This window comes from Callorhinus ursinus, unplaced genomic scaffold (genome assembly GCF_003265705.2).
Source record: "Callorhinus ursinus isolate GAN/ISIS: 27379988/994484 unplaced genomic scaffold, GSC_fseal_2.0 scaffold73, whole genome shotgun sequence".
Lineage (NCBI taxonomy): Eukaryota > Metazoa > Chordata > Mammalia > Carnivora > Otariidae > Callorhinus > Callorhinus ursinus.
The window spans coordinates 5,119,980-5,146,573 of NW_027397135.1; the positions used below are offsets into that span (position 1 = coordinate 5,119,980).

The 26,594-nt window shown below is 42.5% G+C and overlaps 1 protein-coding gene across 4 annotated transcripts in view; it reads left to right on the top strand.

Annotated features, from left to right (window-relative positions):
• Nucleotides 1–26,594, top strand: part of HECW1 (HECT, C2 and WW domain containing E3 ubiquitin protein ligase 1) — a 426,782-nt gene that overhangs the window by 358,201 nt on the left and 41,987 nt on the right. For all 4 annotated transcript variants that reach the window (XM_073886906.1, XM_073886905.1, XM_073886907.1 and 1 more), the window contains 7 exons: nt 1,078–1,183; nt 2,114–2,210; nt 8,640–8,723; nt 9,172–9,281; nt 14,668–14,788; nt 15,767–15,880; nt 16,705–16,857. In XM_073886906.1, the coding sequence (XP_073743007.1) occupies nt 1,078–1,183; nt 2,114–2,210; nt 8,640–8,723; nt 9,172–9,281; nt 14,668–14,788; nt 15,767–15,880; nt 16,705–16,857 (785 nt within the window). The remainder of the gene's footprint in view (nt 1–1,077; nt 1,184–2,113; nt 2,211–8,639; nt 8,724–9,171; nt 9,282–14,667; nt 14,789–15,766; nt 15,881–16,704; nt 16,858–26,594) is intronic.

Here is a 26,594-nt window from a genome sequence, read left to right on the forward strand (position 1 = left end):
TTTGTCTGGGTGTTTGAGCACTTTTTAAGTATATTACAAAGTAATCTTCAACGTAATTCTTAAATGTTTTTAAAGCCTATTTTGGCATACTTTACCAAATACCATAGGATGAATCATACTCTACAGCAAGCCCCATATATTTGGTGAATGTACTCCAATGTGGAAATTCTGTAGGGCCTCTGTTTAAATAGCTTACGCTGAAAGGGTCCTTTGAGGAACAAATGTACATGGAATCATGGTAGAAAGCTCACTGCCACGCTCTAGAACTTAGGGAGTTTATTGAAACTTAAAATTGAGCTAAATTAATCATCACAAATATCAGTTTTAAGCTAAGCAAGTTTTGTATTTCATGAAGTTTTGTCAAAATGCCCATCCAAAACTAAGGTATTGGATGCAGGCTAATAGCAGGAGAGGAGTCAACAAATGCTTTGCAGTCAAGCATTGGTTGGTACCCTGGTTCTGTCTCTTACAGTTAAAAATGTTGTAAAAACTTAATTTATCCCAATTCTCAGTTTCCCTGTTTGTAATCTGGAGTTAATAATGCTTATCCTTCAGAATTTTGAGAGAATAAAAAGATACTATGTGAAGAGCAGCCAGCACAGTGAATGGAATAGTAGGCACTAAGCAAAGAATGGCCATCTGAGAGTGATACGCGCCGTTAAAAAGAGCAAGTCCATTCCACATTCAGTGATGAAGTTCAGTGCTACTCTTAGAAATGAAAGTCACAAACTTATCTTTACTACTACTATGAATACTATGATAGTATTCACGTAGAATTTATTTGTCTCTTGAATGTATTTACGAAGAGAAATGTTTCTTAGTCTACTCAGTATATTAATCTGGTTAACATTTATAACATTTAGCACAATCACTTTCTTAAAAACCATCAACCATCCTACTTAGTCTTTAAAAAAAAAAAACTTGCTCATTTCTACTCACTTTAAGGATTGTAACTTCATTCCTTTTGTAACTTAGGTGATATCAGGATCTTTTACCCCTCATATTGAAAAATTAGTATCAAAAGACCATCTGAAATTGATAAGATTTCCAATGCTAACAATTTTATTTTGAAATTAGGCTTCAGAAGTCTCTAGAAACAGAGGAGCCTCTTTACTGGCCAGGCCAGGACACAGCCTAGTAGCTGCTATTCGAAGCCAACATCAACATGAGTCATTGCCGCTAGGTATGTATCATGTTTTGGGGACCCTGGATACCCAATAGTTAGCCTTTTTTTTTTCTTGTCATGAATCTTTTAATAGTCAGGAGTCTGTGTTTTCTTTTTCCTCCCCTATGGTATAATCTACCCCTACCCTTTGCTTCCATCCCCCTTTTGCCACGTTTTCCTTTCCTTTCACTCCTCGATTTGACCTTCCATCTTCCCTCTTTCTTCTCGGCCCTCTTCCAGACCCTCATCCCCTTCTTCTTTATTCCATTCAGTGATTTGTTAGCCAAGTCCAGGAGAGCATAGTTTAAATGAGGTGATGGATCTTGTTGCTGTTAGATGCAGCTTTAAATTTAGAACTCCTTTCCCAGGTGTGCACGGGGATAAGTCAGCACAGTCTTCATTCCTAACCTCAGTTACCTCCTGAGGTACATGCCACTTGTATCAAGGGAAGTGAAGTGAGAAAGCCCAAACGGATGTGGGTGCTTCCATTATCACTACTAGGAAATTAACCTTGGCCAAGGTTGTAAGGGTCAAGTGCTCAGAAAAGGATTTCTTTGAACTCATAAAGAATTTTTTGCCATAAATCTATTGCAAAATGACCAAGAGAAGTCAGAAGGAAGAGAGTACAACTCCCCTCATGGAAGAGCTATTTTATTCTCCTTCGCCTGTTCACACAGGGATGAGTTAACACCCAGTTAAGTTCCTGGAATGTTAAAGATAATTAACTTAGATCTGGTTCACTTTTGGTTTGATCTTTTAAAAATGATAATGCTATTATGTCACAGGAAAAAAAACCCTCAAGAGTTCACATTTTTTTTTTGATGAGTATGCTACCTGCCGTTCAAACTCCTGTGTTAATCCTGGTATCAAGCAGCCATTTTCCAACCACTATAGAAATTATCTCTGGGCTGAAGACTCAACCACAACTTGCACTTTTGTCTGTTTCAGCATATAATGACAAGATTGTGGCATTTCTTCGCCAACCAAACATTTTTGAAATGCTGCAAGAGCGTCAGCCAAGCCTGGCGAGAAACCACGCACTCAGGTAGGGGCTTGTCCCTCACCCTCGAGCTCTAGGTCTCCCCAGCTCGTCTTCCAGGTGGGACAGCACCTCTGTGGAGAGAGAGCAGAAGCCTATGATGTGTTTTGTTTGTGTATTTAAATATGTCTTGAATACTTAAAATGAAGGATCTCTGAAGGGTTGCCAGGTTGCCAGGTTTTATATTATTCATACGATGTTAATATGATTTCTGATTGATTCGGAGGGAAGCACAGAAAAAGTAAAATAGCTTTCATCAAAAAATTCCTTATGTAAAGCACCATATAAATTTTTTTATTCAAGAATAATTAACATTAATTGTTACATTAGTTTCAGGTGGACAATATAGTGATTCAACAATTCGATGCATTACTCAGCGCTCATCAGGATCAGTATACTCTTAATTCCCTCCACCTACCTCACCCATTCCCTCGCCCACCTCCCCTCTGGTAACCATCAGTTTGCTCTCTATTGTTAAGGGTCTGGTTTTTTTTTTTTTTTTCTTTTTTTTTTTCCCTTGCTTGTTTGTTTTGTTTCTTAAATTCTACATATAAGTGAGATCATATGGTATTTGTCTTTCTCTGACTGACCTATTTCATGTAGCATTATACCCTTTAGATCTATCCATGTTGTTGCAAATGGCAAGATTTTATTCTTGTTTATGGCTGAGTAATATTCCATTGCATATATATATATATACCACGTCTTCTTTATCCATTCATCTATGGATGGACACTTGGATTGCTTCCGTATCTTGGCTGTTATATATACACGCTAAATAAACACAAGGGTGCATATATCTTTTTGAATCAGTGTTTTCATTTTCTTTGGGTGAATACCCACTAGTGGAATTATTAGATCATGTAGTAATTCTATTTTTAATTTTTTTAGGAACCTCCATACTGTTTTCCACAGTAGCTGCCCCAGCTTGAATTCCCACCAACACCGCTTGTGGGCTCCTTTTTCTCCACATCCTTGCCAGCATTTGTTGTTTCTTGTGTTTTTGATTTTAGCCATTCTGACAGGTGTGAGGTGATACCTCATTGTGGGTTTGATTTGCATTTCCCTGATGATGAGTGATGTTGAGCATCGTTTCATGTGTCTGTTGGTCATCTGTATGTCTTCTTAGGAAAAATATCTATTCATGTCCCCTGCCCATTTTTAATTGGATTATTTAGAGGGTTTTTGGTGTTGAGTTGTATAAGTTCTTTAACTATTTTGGATATTAGCCCCTTATTGGATATATCATTTGCAAATATCTTCTCCCATTCACTAGATTGTCTTTTGTTGATGGTTTCCTTCACTGTGCAAAGGCTTTTTATTTTGGCGTAGTCCCGATAGTTTATTTTTGCTTTTGTTTCCCTTGCCAAAAGAGACATATCTGTAAAGATGTTCCTACAGCCAATGCCAAAGCAATTCCTGCCTATGTTCTCTTCTAGGAGTTTTATGGTTTTAGGTCTCACATTTAGGTCTTTAATCCATTTTAAATATTTTTATCTTTAAAATATCATTATTTAGTGGTAAACCAACTATTAGATGAACATATTCAAAAATAAACCAACAAGTAAACCAAAGCAGCATGTGTTCTAACTACTTAAATCTTACTGTCCATTAGTGTCATTGTTGAATGAGTGTCTCTGAAACTGAATCACTTCATTTGGAAAGGATAGCCACCCAAAGTGAACTTAAATCCCACTTTCTCCCCAAGATATCCAGGTAACTCTCTGCTTCAGTTGACTACATAGCATTTTGGAAGCTGGCTATACATGATGGTTAAGTGTGTCCCCTTGCAGTTTGAATTCTTGCTTCAGCTCTTAGAGACCATCGACCTGGGCATGTTATTCAGCCCATATATACCCTTGATCTCCTCAGATACAGAGTTACCATGTGGGCACTGTGGAGATGCTTTTATAGGTAGGTGTGTAAAGGATCAGGGAAGGTGGGTGGGAGTGCAGTCACTGACTACCTCTGACTCCTCATCTCCCGTTTGGTGGTCTTTTGAATCTAGCTGACAACTGTAGTACTCTGGTTTGACCTCCTCAGTGAATCACCAACACCTGAAAATAGCCCCTCTGCTATTCAAATTCCTATCACTCCTGTCAGGGTGGATCATTCACTATTCTCCCCACACACACCCACACACCCTCACGGACGCCTCTTTTCCCTGCTTTTTACTCTGTGTGAATTAGAATCACTGTCCTCCCCATTGCCGGATCTCCCCTCTTTCCTCTTTCTCTGCCTCCACATCCAAACACCTGCCTCCTCACTTCGTCTTCCAGCCTTTTTTTTTTTTTTTTCTTCCCTATCATGGCCTGTGTTTGGGTGCTCAGCATTCCTCTCCTGGATTTTGTAGGGATCTCCTAGAAGATGTCCCCTCGATCTAGGACAGAATTACCTTCTTATAGCACAGAATAAATCATCTTACTCCTGGCCTTCAAAAAAGCTTCCCATTGTGTGTAAAATAAAGTTGGGATTTCTAAGCACAGTTTCCATGGTCTCCGAAATCTGGCCCTAACCTAACTCTCCATCCCATGCTAATTTTTTCCTTCTAGGATCTTCCACCTCCACCAGTCTTTGCTCTCTCCTACTTCTTCCCTCTCGGGAATGGCCTTTTCTCTTAAGGACCTCTCAACTCATTTTAAAGGCTCAAAACCAAATGCAAAGATTCACTGACCTAGGCATACTTCAGTGCTTCTCTTGTCTTGCTTTGATAGCATTCCTTTTTTGTCCTTTTAGTGTATTTTTCCATTATCTCTTGAATGCTGTCTGTACTGATGTCTCCCTACGATATGTAAGCTCCTTAGAGCAGGACCCCCTGGTCTTTGCCTTTGTATCACTCTGCCCCTCCGAACCTAGTCCTCTACTTTGAAGATAAGAAACACTAAATACCTTTAGAGTGAATGAAAGAGCTTTAGCATGAACAGATGAGACTTAGCATGAGTGATTGTCACTTCCACTTCTGTTCAACTCTGCCCATTTTATTACGGTGCCACAGAAGGCAATGCCATACTCAGTCATATGGGTCATCTGACTCACAGTATATCATAATTTAAGGGAATTTCCAAAGAATTTTCAGAGGAGTTGTACTATCTGAAAAGTTTCTGAGAGACTGCTGCTCTTGAACATTTTTTATGTTATGATTCTATTAGTAAGTAATGAGTTCACAGCTAATTTTTTGGAGGAATTTAAACTCACCAAAGGCACTAGAGTCTCATTTAAGTCGTTTTAAGAGTGAAAAATGCAATCCCGCGGGTAAAAGAGCGAAAGTAAACTATTTTCAGCGCTATCGCATAGTACCACATGATAACAAAATTCAAGAAACCTTAAAGGCTTTGTTGCAGTGCAGAATTATACAATTACGATTTTCCTGATATGGGGGAACTTGGAATTAAGGCATCTTGGAATTGGAAAAATCTTGGCAATTATTTAGTATAGAAACTAATAGCTTCTTCTTTAAGATTTTGGATTCCTTTAAGGACCTGTAGGCTCCGGATGAAAACCCAAATATCTCATCAAAAGCAGAAGGCCCACAGTAACTAAGAGGCTATGGAATTAAAAAGGGAGAACAAGAGAAAGAAATTGCTCTGCAGGGAGTCAGGCTTACAGGAACCACTACTTGCTGTAACCGGGCCTGTGCTTGCCCCTGGATGGGACGTGAGGGTGAGTCAGCTCCATTTCAAAGGTCCAAAGGTTGAAAAGAGCACCTTCTTTCCCCATGATACTGTTCAGGGGAAGAAATTACTGCTTGCTCCGTGGTCTCCAAGTGAGGCTGTGACCCCTGTTCCACCATTGCTATTCTCAGGGAGCCATGGATTCACTATCCTGGGTCCACAAAGCCAGTTCCCGGGTCAGGGGGCAGAGGGTGAGTCCTCAGAAAACTGTTCAGCAGACAACAGTGAATCCTAAGGAAGCCACATGTGGAAAGGGAAGATGGAGCCAGAAAACCCAGAGGTTAATGACATTTGTTCACTTTAAGGGTCAGGGGTAGCAGCTCTCCTTCATTCATTCTTCCTTCAACTGGTGCTTTTATTGTGCCAGGATTCTGAATCAGAATTGCAGTAGGACTGTGTATGCAGTAGCAAAGCAAAACAGACATTGGCCCTACTTTGCATGGTATTTGCTATCTACTGAGGAAGGCAGATGATAGACAAGTTTGACTTTTTTTTTTTAAAGCCATATATAACTATAGAAGGTGTTAAAGGCCACAAAGGGCAAGATCAGAATTCAGTGATAGTGATAAAAGAGCATCAAGGATTTCATTTGGATAGCAAGTTTTGAAGTCTTGGAGGCCACAAGAGGAGATGTCAAGATGTCAAGGAGGCAGGTGGCTCTACTGAACTGAGCCCTGGGGAGAGTTTTGCACTGGAGTTTTCCTGGTGGGCAGGGGTCTATGTAAGAGAGGCATCTGGCATTCTAGCCTTTAGAGATCTTTCCCAGTTCCAGTACCTTTGGGATTGAGTTCCGGGGGCATTTGGAGGCCCCCAGACCACTGGGTCTGCATGAAATTTTCATACACATGACAGAAAGTGCAACGTCCTGTAGAGAGCCACTGAAAGTCTCAGAAAACTGTGCTTGGCTTTCTGATACACGGATGTGGTTCATGTAAGTGGTGGGATAATAGAACCAGGGCAGGGCAGTGCCACTTTCTGTGGGCACTTTGCTGCCCTAGTGGAGTTGACCCCCTTTGGACTTCATTTCCTCAGGGACACTGGGAACAAAGGGCAATCCCTAGAACGTTCTCCCTGTTTTTTTCTCCAGACAAGGAGACCAGGGGCTTACCCACATATAGGTCCCTTGGGGCAACGGGATGATCTGCCCCAGGGGCACTGTCATTGGGAGAACATAAATTTGAGAGTCCTTTGTGGGGCTGAGTCAGTAAACCAGGGGAGCAGATCCACAAAAGTCTTCCAAATAAAAGGTCTGTGAGGTGCTTTCAGGATTTAGGGCCAAAGCTCAGGAACATGGAATCGAGAACATAGGGACATGAAGGGAGAAACAGGTGGTGGAGGAGGCTGGGCTTCCACATCCTCCCTGCAAAATGATGTGTGGACGGTTCTGCTCCATTTTTCAAACCCCCAGTCAGAGAAGACACTATGAGCACCCCCAGGTTTTGGCAATAGCCTTTACTGCAATGGTACGTTACCTATACTGAGAGGTTGGGTCACGATGCATTTCTCTGTTTAATCTTATTTTGTGTATCTTTTTAGAGGCCACAAAGTTTCCCTCTTAAAAAATACACACCCCAAAAGGTCAAGTTTGTTTTATTCTTGCCCGAAAATGTGCAAGTAATGATGAAGGTTTGGGTTCACATTATTATAATCAGAGAGAGGAAAAATTTGTATCTGCAGTATTTTTATAAATAGATATTTTAAAAAGTCAAACATTGGAGGAAACTGAGTATAGGGTATACTGGATGGCTCTGCATTAATTCCTACAACTACATGTGATTCTAAAACCATCTCATAATAGGGGAGCCTGGGTGGCTCAGTCGCTAAGCGTCTGCCTTCGGCTCAGGTCATGATCCCGGGGTCCTGGGATCGAGCCCCGCATTGGGCTCCCTGCTCAGCAGGAAGCCTGCTTCTCCCTCTCCCACTCCCCCTGCCTGTGTTCCCGCTCTCGCTGTATCTCTCTCTGTCAAATAAATAAATAAAATCTTTAAAAATAATAACAATAAAAACATAAAATAGTCTCAAAATAAAAATTTTAACAAAAAAAGAGTTAAATATTAAAAAACATTAAGTCTTCTCAGATTTCTGTGGCATCTCTTCAAGAAAGGGAGGAAAATTTAACTTCTTTGAAGCCTGCATACGATGGAATGATTCTTGGTTGTGGCATTTATAATATTTGAATGCCAGAGAATCAAAGTACAAAGTTCGTTTGATCAAAATAAATGTTATATTTTTTTTCTAGAGTCATTGGAATAATTTGTCAGGTTGGAGTTGGAGGTCATGAGAGAGATCAGAATGCAAATTATTAATTAAACAGAGAAATTGATGCCTGTGCTCAGACTGACCTGGGACACTCTGGTATTCCAGATGCCAGACCCTTTCTTACCCAGTGTGGCATTATACATTTTCCCCATCAGGCACAAGGTTTCTCAGGCTCTTTCCCCCCCAATGGCTCCCAAGACACCGTGAGCCCACAACAGTCCTCCAGCAGCTCTCCTTACCCAGCTTCACTCCTGACTGTCATAGCTATGGGAGGACCCACCTTTGTTGAGTTCTTCAGCTTCCATCCGTGCGTGCTTCTGAGGATGGATGATCCCTTGTAGAGCATCATGGGAACCTGCCACAGGAACTTAAAATGCCACAAAATTCACTGGACATTAGAACATCGCTAGTCAGCCATATTGGCAGAGAAAAAAATGAGTCAGAATGGGATTTATTCCCCAGCTTATCTGTTGGTAATTCTTATTTATTTCCCACATTATTCTAGGGAGAAAATCCATTACATTCGGACTGAGGGTAATCATGGGCTTGAAAAGTTGTCCTGTGATGCAGATCTAGTCATTTTGCTGAGGTAAGGGGCTAAGCCTGAAACGCTTCTTGGAAAGGCTGCTCTGGGCAGTCTTCCTCCACTACAGCTATGACTGAAACCCTCACCATTTGTTTTAGAGGATTCTACTGGCTACAACTAAAGTAGGGCCCCCACCCTTGGACCTGCTGTCCATCGCCTTCTTTACATTTACAACTGGGGTATCAAGAACTGTGTGTGGCACTTGATGGAGACTCTATTATTTCAGGATTAATTAGGGTTTAAAATAACACTGAGAATTTGTATGCTGGCATGTGCCTGTCTAAGTGAACCAAAGTGCTTTTGTTGCCTTGTGAGAACTGTAACGACTATGACCCCAATTCATGAATATTCTCTCATGGGCAGAAAACTAACTTTTTTTCTCTCTTCTTCTTCCTTCTCCTCTGCTTCTTCTTCTTATTCCTCCTCCTCTTCTTTTTTCCTTACTTTGCAGTCTCTTTGAAGAAGAGATTATGTCCTACGTCCCACTGCAGGCTGCCTTCCACCCTGGGTACAGCTTCTCTCCCCGCTGTTCACCCTGTTCCTCACCTCAGAACTCCCCAGGTAACTTGAGTATCTGGCATTCTGTCTCCTGTAAGCGGCCATCTGTGTTTCCACCAGATGAAGGTGGAACAGAGGCAGTTGTATATATGTCCTCTCTCCCTTCTTCCCTCCCAGTTTTCTGACCGAAAGCACACTGCCAAAATTGGGTGTTGACAAATTGCTGCCTGTTTTTGTTATAATGCATTCTACATTTTTAAATAATTTGAGTTTTTTTTTACAAAAACAGTATTTCATGACACGTGAAAACTATATGAAATGCAAATTTCAGTGTCTGTAAATAGAATTTTATCAGACCCCAGCCAAACCTGTTTATTTATATATTTTCTATAGCAACTTTCACACTACAACAGCAGAGATGAGTAGTAACGATGAGACCGGATGGCTGCAAAAGCTTAAAATATTTACTATCTGGCCCTTCACAGAAAAAGTCTGCTGACCCCTGCTCTAAATTGCTTTTGTATTCCAAGGTACTCTGCAGGCATTTAGAAGGGAAGAGCCCTTTCTGAAACATTCTGCCATATGACTCAGAATGTTATTAGATACCAGTTTTCGTAACTTTTTGCTAAGGTGTAAAGGAATTGCTCGGTGATACGGTTACTAGGGACCACCATAACATTCCCCCATGAAGACGCTGAAGAGTTTTCTTACATGCGCAATTGTTCCCCTAGAGTTTCCTTTGTGTATTAGGATTACTTTACTCATGATACAGAAATTCTTTATACATATTTTCCATTTCAAATAAGGAAATGTCTACTGAACTCTTTAGTGAAAAAAGAAGATACTGCTCCCAGGTTCATCAAAATAACTAGTTTAAGTAAAATCCATACTCCCAAGTGGGACCCAGATATTGGAGAGTTTTTCCTCAGTTGTTTGGTTTATAATACCACCTTGTTCAGAGTCTTGGTGGTAAACTCAAATTCCTTTTTATAACTTTAAAAGTAAAGGGATTTAGTTTTTAAAATCTAGTAGGTACGTAACTGGGTGATAGGAAGTAAGGAGGGCATGTGATCTGATGAGCACTGGGTGTTATACGCAACTAATGAATCATTGAACACTACATCAAAAACTAATGATGTACAAATCTGAAGGGGAAGAAATCAGAGAGGGAGACAAACCATGAGAGACTCTGGACTCCAGGAAGCAAACTGAGGGTTACAGAAGGGAGGAGAGTTGGGGGATGGGATAGCCGGGTGATGGGTATCAAGGAGGGCTCATGATGTGATGAGCACTGGATGTTATACTCAACTAATGAATTGTTGAACACTACATCAAAAACTAATGATGGCTAACTGAACATAATAAAAAAAAACTAATGATGTACTATATATTGGCTAATTGAGCTTAATTTAAAAAAATGAAAGAAAGAAAAAGAAAAAAATAGTAAAATAAAAATCTAGTAGGTTTGTATCTCACAGCCTCTAGAGTCAGAGTCCAAGCGTGGCTTTTGAAGCCACTGGAGAAATTCACAAGAGATACAGAATTTAGTAGTGTGTTCAGTCCCTCAGAAGGGATGTCTCACTCAGCATTACTTGGTACTGCCGCAGGTCTCTAAAACGAGGATCTTAGTTTGGCTCCTCCAAGTCATGTCACTCAGAACTATCTCTTAGAGGTAGTTTTGTTAATTGCTAAAATCTGTTTCTAAGTCAGTCTCCTCATCATCACTTCCTCCAAACCAGTGCACCAAAGGCGTTATTAAGGACATACAACATAATTGAGATGCCCTGACCTGAGAAAAGAAGGTTGAGGAGCTTTGCCCCAGCCAACGTCAGGACAGTCAAATGTTTCCAATGCACACTTTTGGGAAGCAGAGCCTTCCATTTGGGGGCATCTATTGGCCTGCATAATGATCTGTCATTTTGTTGTAGATACTGCCCAGCCTGATAAAGTATCTGTACTTTGGTCCAAACATTTGACAGTAGAGTATGATTTTAACATCATTACATGGGGGAGATATCATATTACAGGTAGAAAAATAAGAGAGAATAAAGAGTTATTTGCTAAATGATAATTACTTGCATAACTTTTATAAAAGGAATCAACTTTCCTAATGAGGCATTACTAATCCCATGAACCCAAACAATCACCCAATTCATTTTAATTCTTAATTCTCCTAGCTCTGACCATGGGGTCCTAGATTACGTAATCCAAATATTTTGATGTTAAATTTTATAATTCCCATTTTTCCAGACCTTCATGAAATTTACCTGGGTACTACAGAGATAGCAAATCATAGATATTTATGCCAAAGTACTTTGTAAAGCATAAATTACTAGAAAAATACACAGTAGTGATCATGGGCATAGTGGTAGTACCAGCAGTAATAAAAGTCATATTGTAAAATATACTGCTTTCTACTGGGCAGAAAATGCTACTCTCCTACAGACTTGTATTCTCGTTCAACCTGTAGCCTGAAACCTAGCATTTCACTGAGGATAGCTCTTTTCAAGTGGCGCCTGTTGGTTCCCTTACACCTCAGGTACAGGGGGGCGCAAAGGTGAGGCTGGTGACCTTCACGCTTCCTTGCTTATACTACTCAGCTGTCTCTCCCAACCACCCCCAAATGCTGTCATCCACCGGCCTTTCTCTGATTCTCAAAGACTGTGGTAACTGTCTCATAGTTTCACTCTCCTTCCCAAGTCCTTCCGTCGTCCTGAATGACTTCAGCATACACAAGGACCCCCATTCATTTCGCTGGCCTCCTGGTTTCTGGAATTTCTGGTCTGCAATGACCTTCCCCCCACTGCAACCACTTGTTCCCATAGTCATCTTTCCCACGCCTGTTGTCATCTCTAAAATCACTGATTCAAGCATCTTACTCCCATCCAACATGCTTGTTCAACTGCTCTCCCCATTACTGTCCTTTGTCCTCATCAGGACCTCTAGTTCATGCATGTCTCTCCTCTCCTTTCTGTTCTTCCCTTATCCAGCATAGATGCCACAGTTCATTTTTTTGGTAACATCTGTGCCAATGGCCTAAACTCCCCAGTCCTCTCCATTTTGTTTGCAGAACTCTGCCCCTAGTTACACATGCTATCTGCTTCCTCTACATCTATGCTCAGGCATTCTTGGGCAAATTCATCTGACAGAGCAGATTACAAATATGTTAGTCATCTCTCACCTCACCTGGACCTTGAACACCCAAAAGAAAACTCTACCACATTTCCTAGGTAAACTTCTGTACTGCTATTTATTTTCTTTCCTTTTCTTTCTTTCTTCCTTTCTTTCTTTCTTTCTTTCTTTCTTTCTTTCTTTCTTTCTTTCTTTCTTTCTTTCTCTCTTTCTTTCTTTTTTAGAGAGAGAAAGAGCGCATACAAGCAGGGGGAGGGGCAGATGGAGAGGGAGAGAGAGAATCTTAAGCAGGCTGTATGCCTAGCATGGAGCCTGACACAGGGCTTGATCTCACAACCCTGGGATCATGACCTGAGCCAAAATCAAGAGTCAGACACTTAACTGACTGAGCCACCCAGGTGCCCCTCCACTGCTATTTCGAATGTTTATGCTCCCCTCAAAACTCTGTGTCTCTCCTAGCAAATGGTGTCCGTTCTCCCTTCACTAAGAAAACTGAAGCCATTAGGTAGACATTTTCTCAAATGCCTGCTACTGATTCTACAAGCCTACCAAGCCTACCAAGCCGACCCCTCCTTCCACTCTACACCAGTGCATTAGAGGAGGTGTCTTCAGTAAGGTCACCATGACCTCCAGACACACAGTCCAGTGAGTAATTCTCACATTTAACATTAAGCCACATGTGACATCACTGACTGCTCTCCCTCCTGAGTCACCCCTTCAGTAAGCTTCTGTGACACTACAGTATGCATTTCAACTACGTCTTTGGCCACTGATGCAGACTCATCCTTCACTTCCTACCATGCCCGAGACTCAGTCCCAGGTTTCTTCTCTTCTCTCTCTCAAACCGTGTCTCTTTCCAATTGAACATTCAAAAGCAGCACCATCAAAAGCCGAGCTCATGCTCTCCCCTACAGATTTGTTCTTCTTCCATTGTACCCCATCTCAATGACTATCACTGCAGTCCCTTCAATTACAAAATCTAAAGCCCACCTCTCCCTCCTTGCCTATGTCCAGTTCATTGCCTCCTAAACACATCTCAGTTTATCCCCTTCTCACCTCCACTGACACCACCCTAGTCCAATTTAAGCTTCCTAAACCCACCCCAGTCCTCTCATTTTTCTCTCTACTGCGGAAAGACTGATGTTTTCATAACTCAAGTGTCATCATGTCAGTCCTCGTGCAATGGCTTCCTATTGTGCTTAGTATTAAACAAAATTGTTTAGCAGAATGGACCTTATCCTGTTTGGTCGTCTACCCACCTCTCAAGCCTTGTTTTGCATCACTCTGATCCTTGTACCCTGTGCTCCAGATAAACTGGAGCACCACTTTCTGTTCTGCTGCAGTACCTTTGCACATGCTGATCCTCTACCTAGATTGCTCTTCTCCCAGCTCATCTCTTGTCTTAGTTAAATGGAAGCCTTACCCAACTAATTCGGTGTAATTCATGCTTACTTATTCTTCAGATATTCCCCAGGGAAGCCTTCCCGAATTTGGCCAGAGTATTCTGTAATATCAAAGGACTGAGTTCCTTTCCTTCATGGGTAGCAATCATCTCAACTTGTAATTATATTCTCCTTCCTGTGAGTTTGTTGGTATCAATCTTCTTTAGAATATTAATTCAATACCTGGAAAATAGTAGTTAGTGAAAGGGTAAGCCATGATTCTGGCCATCTGTAAAACCCGGAGAAGAATGTTATTTTTTCCACTCCTTTTCTCATTAAAATGTATATAAGACTAATAAAGCATTCACAAAGCATTCTAAGTGATACAAAAACTCTCTTCTATAAAATCAACAAGTCATTATTATTATTATTATTATTACAAATGTTTCTTCTATGATGCAAGATAATCTAATGTAAATTCCTCAATGCTCTGGGCCCTACTGGACCCCTATGTTTATTTGAGGGTCAGTATAGTTAGAGAAGTATGACATACACATGTGTTAGTCTGAGTTGCCTCGTTACAATCACATATAACATAAAAACTCATGCAAGAAAAATTTAGACTAGCTTGATTTGTGGATTTAGATTATTTAAGTACAATTAAGCCAGCAAATATGCTCACCAAGGTATTTTTAAGAGAAATACAACTTGAAGTGGCCTGGAAGACAAAAATGTTTATTGTCATCAGAATTCACTTTTCTCTTTATTATGTTATTTCCATTTATTATAAAAGAAACTGAAAGTAATGGAAATCAAGGGAAACTTTTTTGAGAAGAAAAATAAAAAGATATAGGAATGTATCTCTGGTTGGCCCTTCTTCTAACATTGCTCCACATATCAGTGATGACCTTCAGACCATGTGCTTCTCTCTGCAGGCTTACAGAGAGCCAGTGCAAGAGCCCCTTCACCCTACCGGAGAGACTTTGAGGCCAAGCTCCGCAATTTCTACCGAAAACTGGAAGCCAAAGGATTTGGTCAGGGTCCAGGGAAAATTAAGTGAGTGCTCCAGGGCTTGGTCACTGAATTCAGATGCTAGATGTTCCCATCCTTCCCCCGCCCCATGCCTCTGTGATACTTTTTGGAGATTGGATTCCATGGTGTGGTAACAGTCATGTTCATAGAAGGGAGGAAGGTTGAAAAAAAAGAAGTTGGGAAGAAAGAAGAAAGGAAGTTAAATTGGAAGAGAAGCAAGAAGGAAGGAAAGAGAAGAGAAGGAGAGAGATAAAAAAAAACAGATTTCAGACACAGGCATATATAAAATTAATGGTAAACCTTTTCAGAAAACCAAGAATCTTGAACTAAATTACAAAAAAAAAAAAATTGTGTATTTCCTCTTACTTATTCTTGGGACAAATTTAACTCATTAGTCAAATTCATGGATTCTGTAATTTTGTAACTGAGGTCTAAGTGAATAGTTACATTTTTCCCCCTCTGGGTTTATTATTTTCGTCTTTAAAATTTAAATCAGGGGCGCCTGGGTGGCTCAGTCGGTTAGGCGACTGCCTTCAGCTCAGGTCATGATCCTGGGGTCCCTGGATCGAGTCCCGCGTCGGGCTCCCTGCTCGGCGGGGAGTCTGCTTCTCCCTCTGACCCTCCCCCCTCTCATGTGCTCTCTCTCTCTCATTCTCTCTCTCTCAAATAAATAAATAAAATGTTTTTAAAAAATAAATAAATAAATAAAATTTAAGTCTAAACTCAGGAATCCAACTTAGAGAGAGCCTTTGGAATTGATCAAAAGAATCCTAAAAGTAGTCCAATATGATGGAGTGCATCCAACTATAAAAATGTACATGTGCTCCCAGTGTTTTGAAAAGAGCATTAAAATAAATCCATTGCTGAACTCATGGAATCTGCACCTCGTTTGGAGAGGCCAGAGAGTGAGACCATAAGCCCGGGCACTCACAACTCATCTAGAACACTCTCCAACATCAGAGCTCAGAGCCGCTACTCACTGCCCATATGGCTTCTCCCCAGGCTCATCATTCGTCGGGACCATCTGTTGGAGGGAACCTTCAATCAGGTGATGGCCTATTCCCGGAAGGAGCTTCAGCGAAACAAGCTGTACATCACCTTTGTTGGAGAGGAGGGGTGAGGCACCAGCAGTTTTATGCAGACACCTCATTCAATGTGGGCAGGCCAGAGTCAGCAGATCTTGGTGATTTTTCTCAAGAAAGAAGAGGGTGGCTCTTAGCCTTTGCCCCAAGGTGATTCTGATCATGTCCTTCCAGGGGTCTTTCACTCTTCCGGTATTGCCAAGCTTTAGAATTCATGTTCTTCAAAAGCCCAAGATTATTGGCATGTGCTAGAGTCTGAGCTTACACACTTATACCATGCAAAAAATACACTAAACCAAAAATACAGACTTAAGCTATTATATCTTTTTCAGGTGGTGTACACTCCTGAGTATCTGATCAAAAAGCTCCTCCTCCTAGAGTGCACACATATAACTACATAGCAAATTGTTCATAGCCTTTCAGTGATTTTGTAAAAAAAAAACTATCTCAACAGTGGAAGACAAGCCTACCTGGGAGGGCATATCAGAAAAAACTTGGAAGTGTTTTCAATTCACACACATGTACTATCACGGGAAACTCTTTTATGCCTCTCACAGCAAGGTCCTTCTTTCTAATGGGCCAGCTGTATGTTTGATCCAATAGGTGTCATATGATTGAATAAAGGTTAAGAAACACTGCCCTGAGAATTTATTCATGGACATCTAGTAAGAAACATCCCTAAACTGCATCCTCATTTTCTACAGCAAATTATGCTCCCACAGGGATCCACTGTAAGGAACAAAGGCTGTTCTCTGCTTTCCCTGCACTGACTCTGAAAGAACACACCAGCACTTGGATAGAAACAGGCCCCTACCCCCGACATGTAACGAGCTTCCTGGACCTCTGCTTCCTTTGCAGCCTGGACTACAGTGGTCCTTCGAGAGAGTTCTTCTTCCTTTTGTCTCAGGAGCTATTCAACCCTTACTACGGACTCTTTGAGTACTCTGCAAATGATACCTACACAGTGCAGATCAGCCCCATGTCAGCATTTGTGGAAAACCATCTTGAATGGTAAGATCTGGGAGGCTTGCTTTCTTATGCTTGAAACTTCTGGTCTTTCCTAGTCAGAAGTCAGTAGTACTGACTTGAGCAGCACTATTTCTTGTTTAGAGCAGTGGGCCAGATATTAAGAGGGGTAATGAAAGGGAACAACAAAGGCCTAGAAGGAAGATTCTGTTAGTTTTCACCCAGAACATGAAATAAATTACTAGAGACACTGCAAATGTACTATCAATGGCAAATGGATGTAAGATCCAGTAATTGCCTTCTGAGGAAACACTAAGGTAAATAGACCTAGATGAATGTTGCAATTCTTACCAAATGTTGAAAAGTCTACTAAAATTATAAGAGTCTTTGGTGGTATTCATGGGTTTGAAATTTTTTGACTGGGAACCAGCGGCCCTAGCACTGTAGACATCAGCTTCTGCATCTTACTGTGAAGTAAGGCTGCTGAACATCCTCCTGGCTTGAAAATCCATTATCTCTTTGGTTCTTTTATGTGGAGGCATCTATTACCACTTACTGAGATGTGTAAGAAAATAACTATCAGTCCATTGCATGCCATTCTGTGTGTGAGATTCCTCAGATACGGGCATTAGAAGTCTCCAGAAAGTTGCATGGGACATTTAGGATGCCAGGTTTTTCCTGCTGTGGCACCACCACACCTGATTTGAAAATTATTCTTACTCTGACTGTAGGAGCTCCTGCTGTTAAGAGGGAAATGAGTCCTGGAACCTGCTAATGTGGGTTCTTATTTAACATTGCTCATTTATGATGTGTTGTGATGGCTGCTGGGGAAGGGAGCTCCTGGCGTGATCCCAGGCCTCCTGGCTTAGAGCCCAAATGCCTGTATTTTGGTTTATAGCATCAGAATAACCCACCTCTGCTAAGACTTCCAGCTATTGCACATGCCTTCTCTCTCTAAAAACTCTTAGCCTTGAAGTTCTTGAGCTGAGGCAGCAGTGTATCTACATTAAGTGTTTGGCACAAGTGAAGAACCAAAATTTGCCCATTATTGTTCCTTTTCCTGTCATTTATCAATAAGTGGATGCTGAAGTCTATGAGGCAGAAACACAGAGGCAGGAGAGGTAGAGCACATTAAGGGGATTTATGGCCCTGAGAATTAAATGCCGGCTCTGACTTAGGTCGGTCACATCAGGCAGGGTTCGTTCCAACAGTAGAGAGTGCTGTAGCACCCATGACACAAGAGTACGTACATACACAGATTATCCTTAATACGATCTCTCAATTTTCCCTTAGTTTGTGAGCATGACATTTAAGATGGTGTCTTAGAAGTCATGAATTACAATCGGTAATCAATGAAGAAATATTTTCCTCGAATATTATGCCACATATGACCATGCTAAGGTGTTGTGGGGATGCCTTCATTAATTTAGCAGTTAGAAACCAAACACATTCTATGTGCCAGGAAGATACAAAGATGAAATGAGCAAGCTCTTTCCCCCAAGGAGTGGTGGAGTGGTAATGGGAGCAGCACATGAGTAGAGCAAAAACTATGCTACAATGTCTTAAAACCCTGTGTGCGTAAGCCTAGGATGCATATATAAGCCTGAGAATTGTATTAAATCACAAGGAAACTGTCTCACGCCACCCAAGGTAGGGGTTGGTGTGTGGGGAGTGAAGCCAGTGGATCTTACAAAAAGAGGGGATGATTATACCCAGTCTCGGCAGAGAAGGGGAGAGAAGATATGCCCAGGAGCCAAAATGGGAATTAAGAATTGAAAGGCATGAGAGGGAACGGAGCCTTCAGCAAGCAGCATGGACATATCAGAGCAGAGAATGACCTCAGGGTTGTGATGGGAAGTAGGGCTCGGGACAAAAGAGAGAGGCAGATGGTCATACCCTATATGGAGACTACTGTAATTGGATTTGTGGTTTTGAAGAGTAAATCTTGCCATTGCGTGGAGACACGTTTGAGGAGGTAAGACTGGAAAGAGTAAGACCAGCCCTAAAACTGTTGAGAAGTCAAGGGGTTCAAACTCAGGCAGAGGTAGTGTCCAAGGAAGGAAGAGACTGACTTGAGGGGCACCTTGGAGGGAGAAGAGATTGAACTAGTTGGTTGGTTCACTGAAGTAATATAGAGGTGAGGGAGGGAGAGAGGCATAGTGTATGTCCAGAGTGGCCTGGTTGGGTGGACTGATACTATTAGCTGTGATGGGAGTTATGTGAGGTAAACAATATTCAAAGATTTTACTTCTTTACTTACTTATTTGAGAGGGAGAGAGCACAGGAGCAAGAGGGAGAAATAATCTGAAGCAGACTCTACACCAAGTGCAGAGCCCAGCACAGGGCTCGATCTCACCACCACGAGATCCTGACCTGAGCCGAAACCAAGAGTCAGATGCTCAACTGACTGAGCCACCCAGGCGCCCCTAAATGACGTTTAGAGGAAAGACGAGGAGTTCACTCTTTGGCAGGTAGTTTGCAGTTTCTTCAGTAAGGACAGACTGATATATTATGCAAGTAAAACTATGGCCCTGGTTAGCTAGAAAGCAGCCGGGCTAGAAATTGAGATTACACCTGCTGGGGAAGGGGGAGGCAGTCTGGAGAGGTGGAGGCAGAGGGGATGTGTAGGGACCCAGTGTTTTGAAGGAAACCTTGCAGTCAAGCACATTTTAGTGCAAACATGGAGTAAGGCCACAGACAAGGGCCTAATGAGAATCACAAGACTCACTGGACTTGTGGCTTGCTACTTGAGAGTGGCCGCAGTCACTTTCCACTGGGGAGGGTGGCTAGCCCGCTGCCCAGCCCCTGCTCTCGACCTGATTCAGTTGCCTTCTGCTCATCTCTGACACTGAGGGACTGAAGACAGATGTGTCAGTGTGTAAGTTATACTTCATTGCAGTGAGGAAGGAAACTCTTAAACGGGGATGTTGCAAGCATTAGCAGAGTTCTCTGGCTGAAGCCTTTATAAAAATGTCAAAGGCCCAGAAGTACCTACCCTGGAGGTGCTAACTAACCGCTGTCTTTCCAAAGGAAAGGGCATGGAGACTTTCATCTGCTGAGGTTCCCATTCATGTTGAGTATATTTGCTGTGCAGCCTGGAACAACATTGCAGGTAGCTTTCTGAGCAACTGACAATCTCCACAGAGCCCAGGCAGATGAGGGCCCTGTAGTGCTGCACATTGGATGGCGAATTGTCATAAAATGAGCAGGGACTTGCCCTCTGATGCAAGGCTGCAACTCTAAACCTCCAGTCCCCTGCACCCTGGGCTGGTGGAGAGGCAGGGAGGTAGAACCAGCACAGGTGCCAGACTATACAGTGAACCTCACGTGGAGTCTGACTCTTCTTTCATCAGCACTGTAGGGGCCTGGGAGCAGGGAGCAAGTTTCCTTTGGGTGGTCACAGCCGTGGCTGAGAAAACTTGAGTCACCGGGGCACAGCTTGCTTTAGATGGGAAGCCCTGCTGGGCTGTGGGCGTCTCAGTGAGATGGTAATGCTGCGATTATTCCTTCTGGGTATTTTCCTAGGAGCTGTCCTTGTGCCTAGTAGCAAATAGTTTTGCGAAGAAAACGAAGTACCCTCAAATGTTCGGTCAGCTCCTTTGTAGACATTTTAATGAGGGGCACCAAGGAAGGCTCACACCTTGGAGTCACTATGGGCCTTGCACAATGGGTGGGCAACAAGTGGGTCCTGAGGCCCCTGCCTGAGGCTTTGTCCGTGTCACTCCTGCAGCTGGGAGGTTGATGCCGCTGTGGAGTTCATCAGTGAATCCTGAGTTCTCAAATCTCAAAGCAGGTGCCACACCCCCACCAGCAGGATGGGCAGGACTGTGGCTGATCTCAGATCTAGGTGCATGGCTCTCCTTCCTTCCTCACTCCCCAGGACTCTTTATCCCACAATCCACATGGGCTGTCAGGAAGATGATTCTTGCTGTGATCAATACATCACACATAGAGGACCCGTCATGGTCGCAGCCTTGATTTTGTAAAGCTGGAAATTGTCCCTGATGCAGAACAGGCCTGGGTAGGGGTCTGCCTGGAAGGAGGAGTGACTCCCACCTCCTGCCTGCCTTTTTGTTCTACACACCAGAAATAAACAGTGAGAAAACTGGTCAGGTTTACAGGATTCCAGCATCACCCAGGATTGAAACATTGCTCAGGTATGGCTGGAGCAGGCATCCTTGCACTGGTCTTTTTTTTTTTTTTTTTATTCTAGTCTTTATCTTTCACTGGCCTTCTTCTGTGTCCTGTACTGTTTTGTGTGATTCCGCCTGGAAAAGTAAGCTTCATAGGAGCAGGGGTGTAAGATATGCACACCATGAGATTATATGCCCTTGAGAGCATGGGACCGAAAATTGGCACGCTTCCTAGCAGCCAACACAGAAGGAAATGTGATCTTCCTAAGGACTCATAGTACCTATAACATAAAAACAAATCTGTCATTCAGGAGGACTATTAAATCAAAGAGTGAACATTTCAGTTCTTCGGTGGCACTAGCCACACTTCAAGTACTTAACACTCACATGTGGCTAGTGGTTACCATACCGGATCATGGCAACCTAGAACATTTCATTCACTGCAGAAAGTTCTATTGAACAGTGCTGAATGAGTGGACAGGAGAGGCACCACAATTAGTGCTTCCTTTGGGTGGTGAACAAAATGTTCGATTTCTGGGTGGCCAGGGGGTCTAGCCCTGCTATGGGCTGAGGGTTCAGCCTAAATACTTGTCAAAGTTGGGGAGTCTGAGTTGGCTCCTAGAAGGAGCTCTACTCTGCTCAAAGGTGGACGGGAAAAGCTATGCGGAACACTGAGATTTGTTTCTATAAAGCCCTGTCTACAGGGTGGGTGGGGGAAGTGCCCTGCTCCTGTTCAGCATGCTGCTCCCTGGTCTCACAGGCCATGCCCTGAGGTCCTGGCTCTAAGCCCTTCAGACAAGCAAGGTCAGCTCCGCCCCTTCCTGCTTCACCTGCCCGGTAGATGTGGACACTACCAGGAGGGAGGTCCTACCCTCAGCCCTGCAGGTGCAGAGCTCGGGTAGAGTCCCTCCTAGGTGACCTCTCGGGTGCTGGCCCTCACCTCACCGGCTGCCCTCCCGGTTCACCCCCGTCTCCTGTGCCCCTACAGAGCGAGCTGAGCCCCCAAGCAGATGGGTCCGTCTTGTTTTTACTCTAGCACATGCCTACCAATTTGAGGTGTTCAAAATAACGTGTCTTTGAGGATTGGCTGCATAAATGAGTGTTGTTCCCCAAGCCACACTAGTCACTTCCTTGTAACAGGGCCATTAAAACAGAGGGCTCATACCTTCCATGGGCAATTAATTGCTCAGAGGTCACACTTTTTTATCATCTGTGATTTTTAAAGCCCTTACAGTGTCAGCAGTAAATCCACATGTCCCCTGGGAGCTTTGCACTCTGCTCTGCACAGTGCCCAAACTGCCTGTTACTGACGGAAAGCCTCTGCCTCTTCTCACACTGCACTGGGCCTCCCCATCAGCTGCTTCCAGGCCAGCCACCACCCAAAGAGATGGGCAGAGGAGACTTCCCTGCACGCTGCCATTTGACTGCAGCTACCTGAAGTTCTCTGGCTCCTGCTTGCTGTGTGTGGGCTTCACATACACTGGAAAACAGCCAATGAAATCCAAAGCCTGTACAGGGGGGCATATGGATTCCACCTACTTCCCTTTGTTTCTACTCAAATGTTGAGAGGTCCCAATATGAATGAATATAGTGAGGAATCTATATACACACATTAAGTAAACTGAAAAAAATCTGATTTTTTTTTTTTTTTGGTCATAGACCTGAAAGGACTTCTTGTAATTGCTGTTTCTTTACTTATTTGTACCACTGACTTTACAGATTGAGAAGGACCCTGTCAAAGTCAGCAGTGATAAAACACTCATGACTAGTAAGAGAGAGGAGATGGAGCTGAAGCCCTGTTGGTCCTTGCCTAAAAGGACCATCTGGATGGATGGATGCAGCCCTGCCATACATGAGTCAGGCAGCAAGTGGCTGGCAAAGAGCATCTCGACACTTCTTCCATCCTCCAGTCCCATTGGCCAAGCCACCCATAAACCAGAGGGCAAGGGACCTCCAGATATTGCAGCCCATAGCAGCCTGTCCCCAAGGTTACCACGCAAGGCAAAGAACCGTGGGAAACCCATGAATGTGAAAGGCAAGGATTAAAAATAACTAGAAGAGCTTCTACAACTCAGGACTTCCCATCCATCCACTAGAAATATTACCATTTGCTAAGCTGTATGTGTCTATCACATGTGTCTTTGACTGCAGAAATCTCAACGTAATATTCCAAAGTCTAGATCTTCATTCTTGGCCATTTGCATATTAATGAGGCGTTCATATGTTGATCTTTTTATTCTTTCTATCTCTATTGTACGCTGATTTTATGGCCCTGGAAATACACGGAAGTTAATATAAAGCTAAATAATAAAACATCCATTGAAAGCTTCCTAACCATGCCAGGCACTGTTCTAGACATTTTCATGTAACAATATTATAACCCAGATACTGAGTAGATGAAGATACTGACACAGATGAAGACAATAAGGTAAAGATAGAACCAATTTCACAGAAATAGTCACCAACCCAGGAGGGATTGGAACCCAGGCAACCTGGCTCCGGCATCAGGCTCTAGACCCCATACTAGGGCAAAGGCAGGTATTTAATTGGGCACATTACAATACAATGTGATAATTGTTATATATACCTCATTATGCACTTACCACATTGTATGGTAATTAGTAGTAGGGACAGGAGCTTTAAGAATGAGTGGGAAATTGGGGCGCCTGGGTGGCTCAGTCGTTAAGCATCGGCCTTCGGCTCAGGTCGTGATCCTAGGGTCCTGGGATCGAGCCCCGCATCGGGCTCCCTGCTCAGCGAGGAGCCTGCCTCTCCCTCTCCCTCTGCCCCTCCCCTTGCTCACGCTCTCTCTGTCTGTCAAATGAATGAACGAATGAATGAATGGGGGAAAGGGACTTCCAGATTGAGGTCCCAACATTCACAGCAGGGTGGAGGAGTGAACACACATATGAACACACCATCCATTTGGTATGGCTACAAAATAGAGATAAAGAGACTATAAAGGCATCCTCATATTAGTAGGAAAGGGCTTCTGATGGCATTCCAGGGAGTTTGGATTTTATCATGGAGATGACAATGTAATATTTTTAGAGGAATGTCTTGATCAGATCTGTATTTTAGAAAGTCAACTCTGGTTATAAGCAGCTGAATTGGAGTGGGCAATGGGGGTGTCATTTAAGAGGCTGTTGGAAAAGTTCTTTCAAAAGAAAATAAACTAGGGCAAAAGCAGTGGGAATCAAGTTATTTCAGAAGGAGAATGGGCAAAAGCAAAACTTGGTGATGAATTATAGATGATGGAGAATTGAGTATATGAAAATTTCCACTTGCTATAAAGTGATATATAAGAAAATTCCAAGTAAAAAATTCTCATATATTTTGAATGGAGGTGACAAAACTATAAATGTGCAAAGCCCTAAACTTATTTTTACGTCTAATACAAGGTACGAATGGTGCAAAATGCGTATATTTTCACATTATTATGCTTGAATAGGAAAGATTCACATTCAGCTTAAACATCTCCTCTAAAGGCCTTCCCTGATCACTTGATTTAAAATAGCCTATCCATTTATAACTCTCCAACTTAAGAGCTTTTCATAGTGACAGAACTTACTGCTATATGAAATAAAGTATATATATATATTTTTTTTTTAGGCTCCAAAATGGATGCATTTTATTTTTTTTCTTTTTTTTTTTTTTTAAATTTTTTTATGGTTATATTAATCACCATATATTACATAATTTGTTTTGGTGTACTGTTCCATGATTCATTGTTTGTTCATAACACCCAGTGCTCCATGCAGAATGTGCCCTCTTTAATACCCATCACCAGCCTAACCCATCCCCCCCACCCCCCTCCCCTCTAGAACCCTCAGTTTGTTTTTCAGAGTCCATCATCTCTCCTGGTTCGTCTCCCCCTCCGACTTACTCCCCTTCATTCTTCCTCTCCTGCTATCTTCTTCTTTTTCTTTTTTCTTAACATAGGTTGCGTTATTTGTTTCAGAAGTACAGATCTGTGATTCAACAGTCTTACACAATTCACAGCGCTCACCGTAGCACATATCTTCCCCAATGTCCATCACCCAGCCACCCCATCCTTCCCACCCCCGACCACTCCAGCAACACTCAGTTTGTTTCCTGAGATTAAGAATTCCTCATATCAGTGAGGTCATATGATACATGTCTTTCTCTGATTGACTTATTTCACTCAGCATAACACCCTCCAGTTCCATCCACGTCGTTGCAAATGGCAAGATCTCATTCCTTTTGATGGCTGCATAATATTCCATTGTGTATATATACCACATCTTCTTTAGCCATTCATCTGTCGATGGACATCTTGGCTCTTTCCACAGTTTGGCTATTGTGGACATTGCTGCTATAAACATTGGGGTGCACGTAGCCCTTCGGGTCCCTACATTTGTATCTTTGGGGTAAATACCCAGAAGTGCAATTGCTGGATCGAATGGTAGCTCTAATTTCAACTGTTTGAGGAACCTCCATACTGTTTTCCAGAGGGGTTGCACCAGCTTGCATTCCCACCAACAGTGTAGGAGGGTTCCCCTTTCTCCGCATCCCCGCCAACATCTGTCGTTCCCTGACTTGTTAATTTTAGCCATGATGACGGGTGTGAGGTGGTATCTCATTGAGGTTTTGATTTGGATTTCCCTGATGCCGAGCGATGTTGAGCACTTTTTCATGTGCCTGTTGGCCATTTGGATGTCTTCTTTGGAGAAATGTCTGTTCATGTCTTCTGCCCATTTCTTGATTGGATTATTTGTTCTTTGGGTGTTGAGTTTGATAAGTTCTTTATAGATTTTGGATACTAGCCCTTTATCTGATGTGTCATTTGCAAATATCTTCTCCCATTCTGTCGGTTGTCTTTTGGTTTTGTGGACTGTTTCTTTTGCTGTGCAAAAGCTTTTTATCTTGATGAAATCCCAATAGTTCATTTTTGCCCTGGCTTCCTGTGCCTTTGGTGATGTTTCTAGGAAGAAGTTGCTGCGGCTGAGGTCGAAGAGGTTGCTACCTGTGTTCTCCTTTAGGATTTGGATGGACTCCTGTCTCACGTTTAGGTCTTTCAACCATTTGGAGTCTATTTTTGTGTGTGGTGTAAGGAAATGGTCCAGTCTCATTCTTCTGCATGTGGCTGTCCAATTTTCCCAACACCATTTGTTGAAGAGACTGTCTTTTTTCCACTGGACATTCTTTCCTGCTTTGTCAAAGATAAGTTGACCATAGAGTTGAGGGTCCATTTCTGGGCTCTCGATTCTGTTCCATTGATCGATGTGTCTGTTTTTGTGCCAGTACCATACTGTCTTGATGATGACAGCTTTGTAATAGAGCTGGAAGTCCGGAATCGTGATGCCGCCAGCTTTGCTTTTCTTTTTCAAGATTCCTCTGGCTATTCGGGGTCTCTTCTGGTTCCATACAAATTTTAGGATTATTTGTTCCATTTCTTTGAAAAAAGTGGATGGTATTTTGATGGGGATTGCATTGAATGTGTAGATTGCTCTAGGTAGCATTGACATCTTCACAATGTTCGTTCTTCCAATCCATGAGCATGGAATGTTTTTCCATTTCTTTGTGTCTTCTTCAATTTCTTTCATGAGTATTTTATAGTTTTCTGAGTACAGATCCTTTGCCTCTTTGGTTAAATTTATTCCTAGGTATCTTATGGTTTTGGGTGCA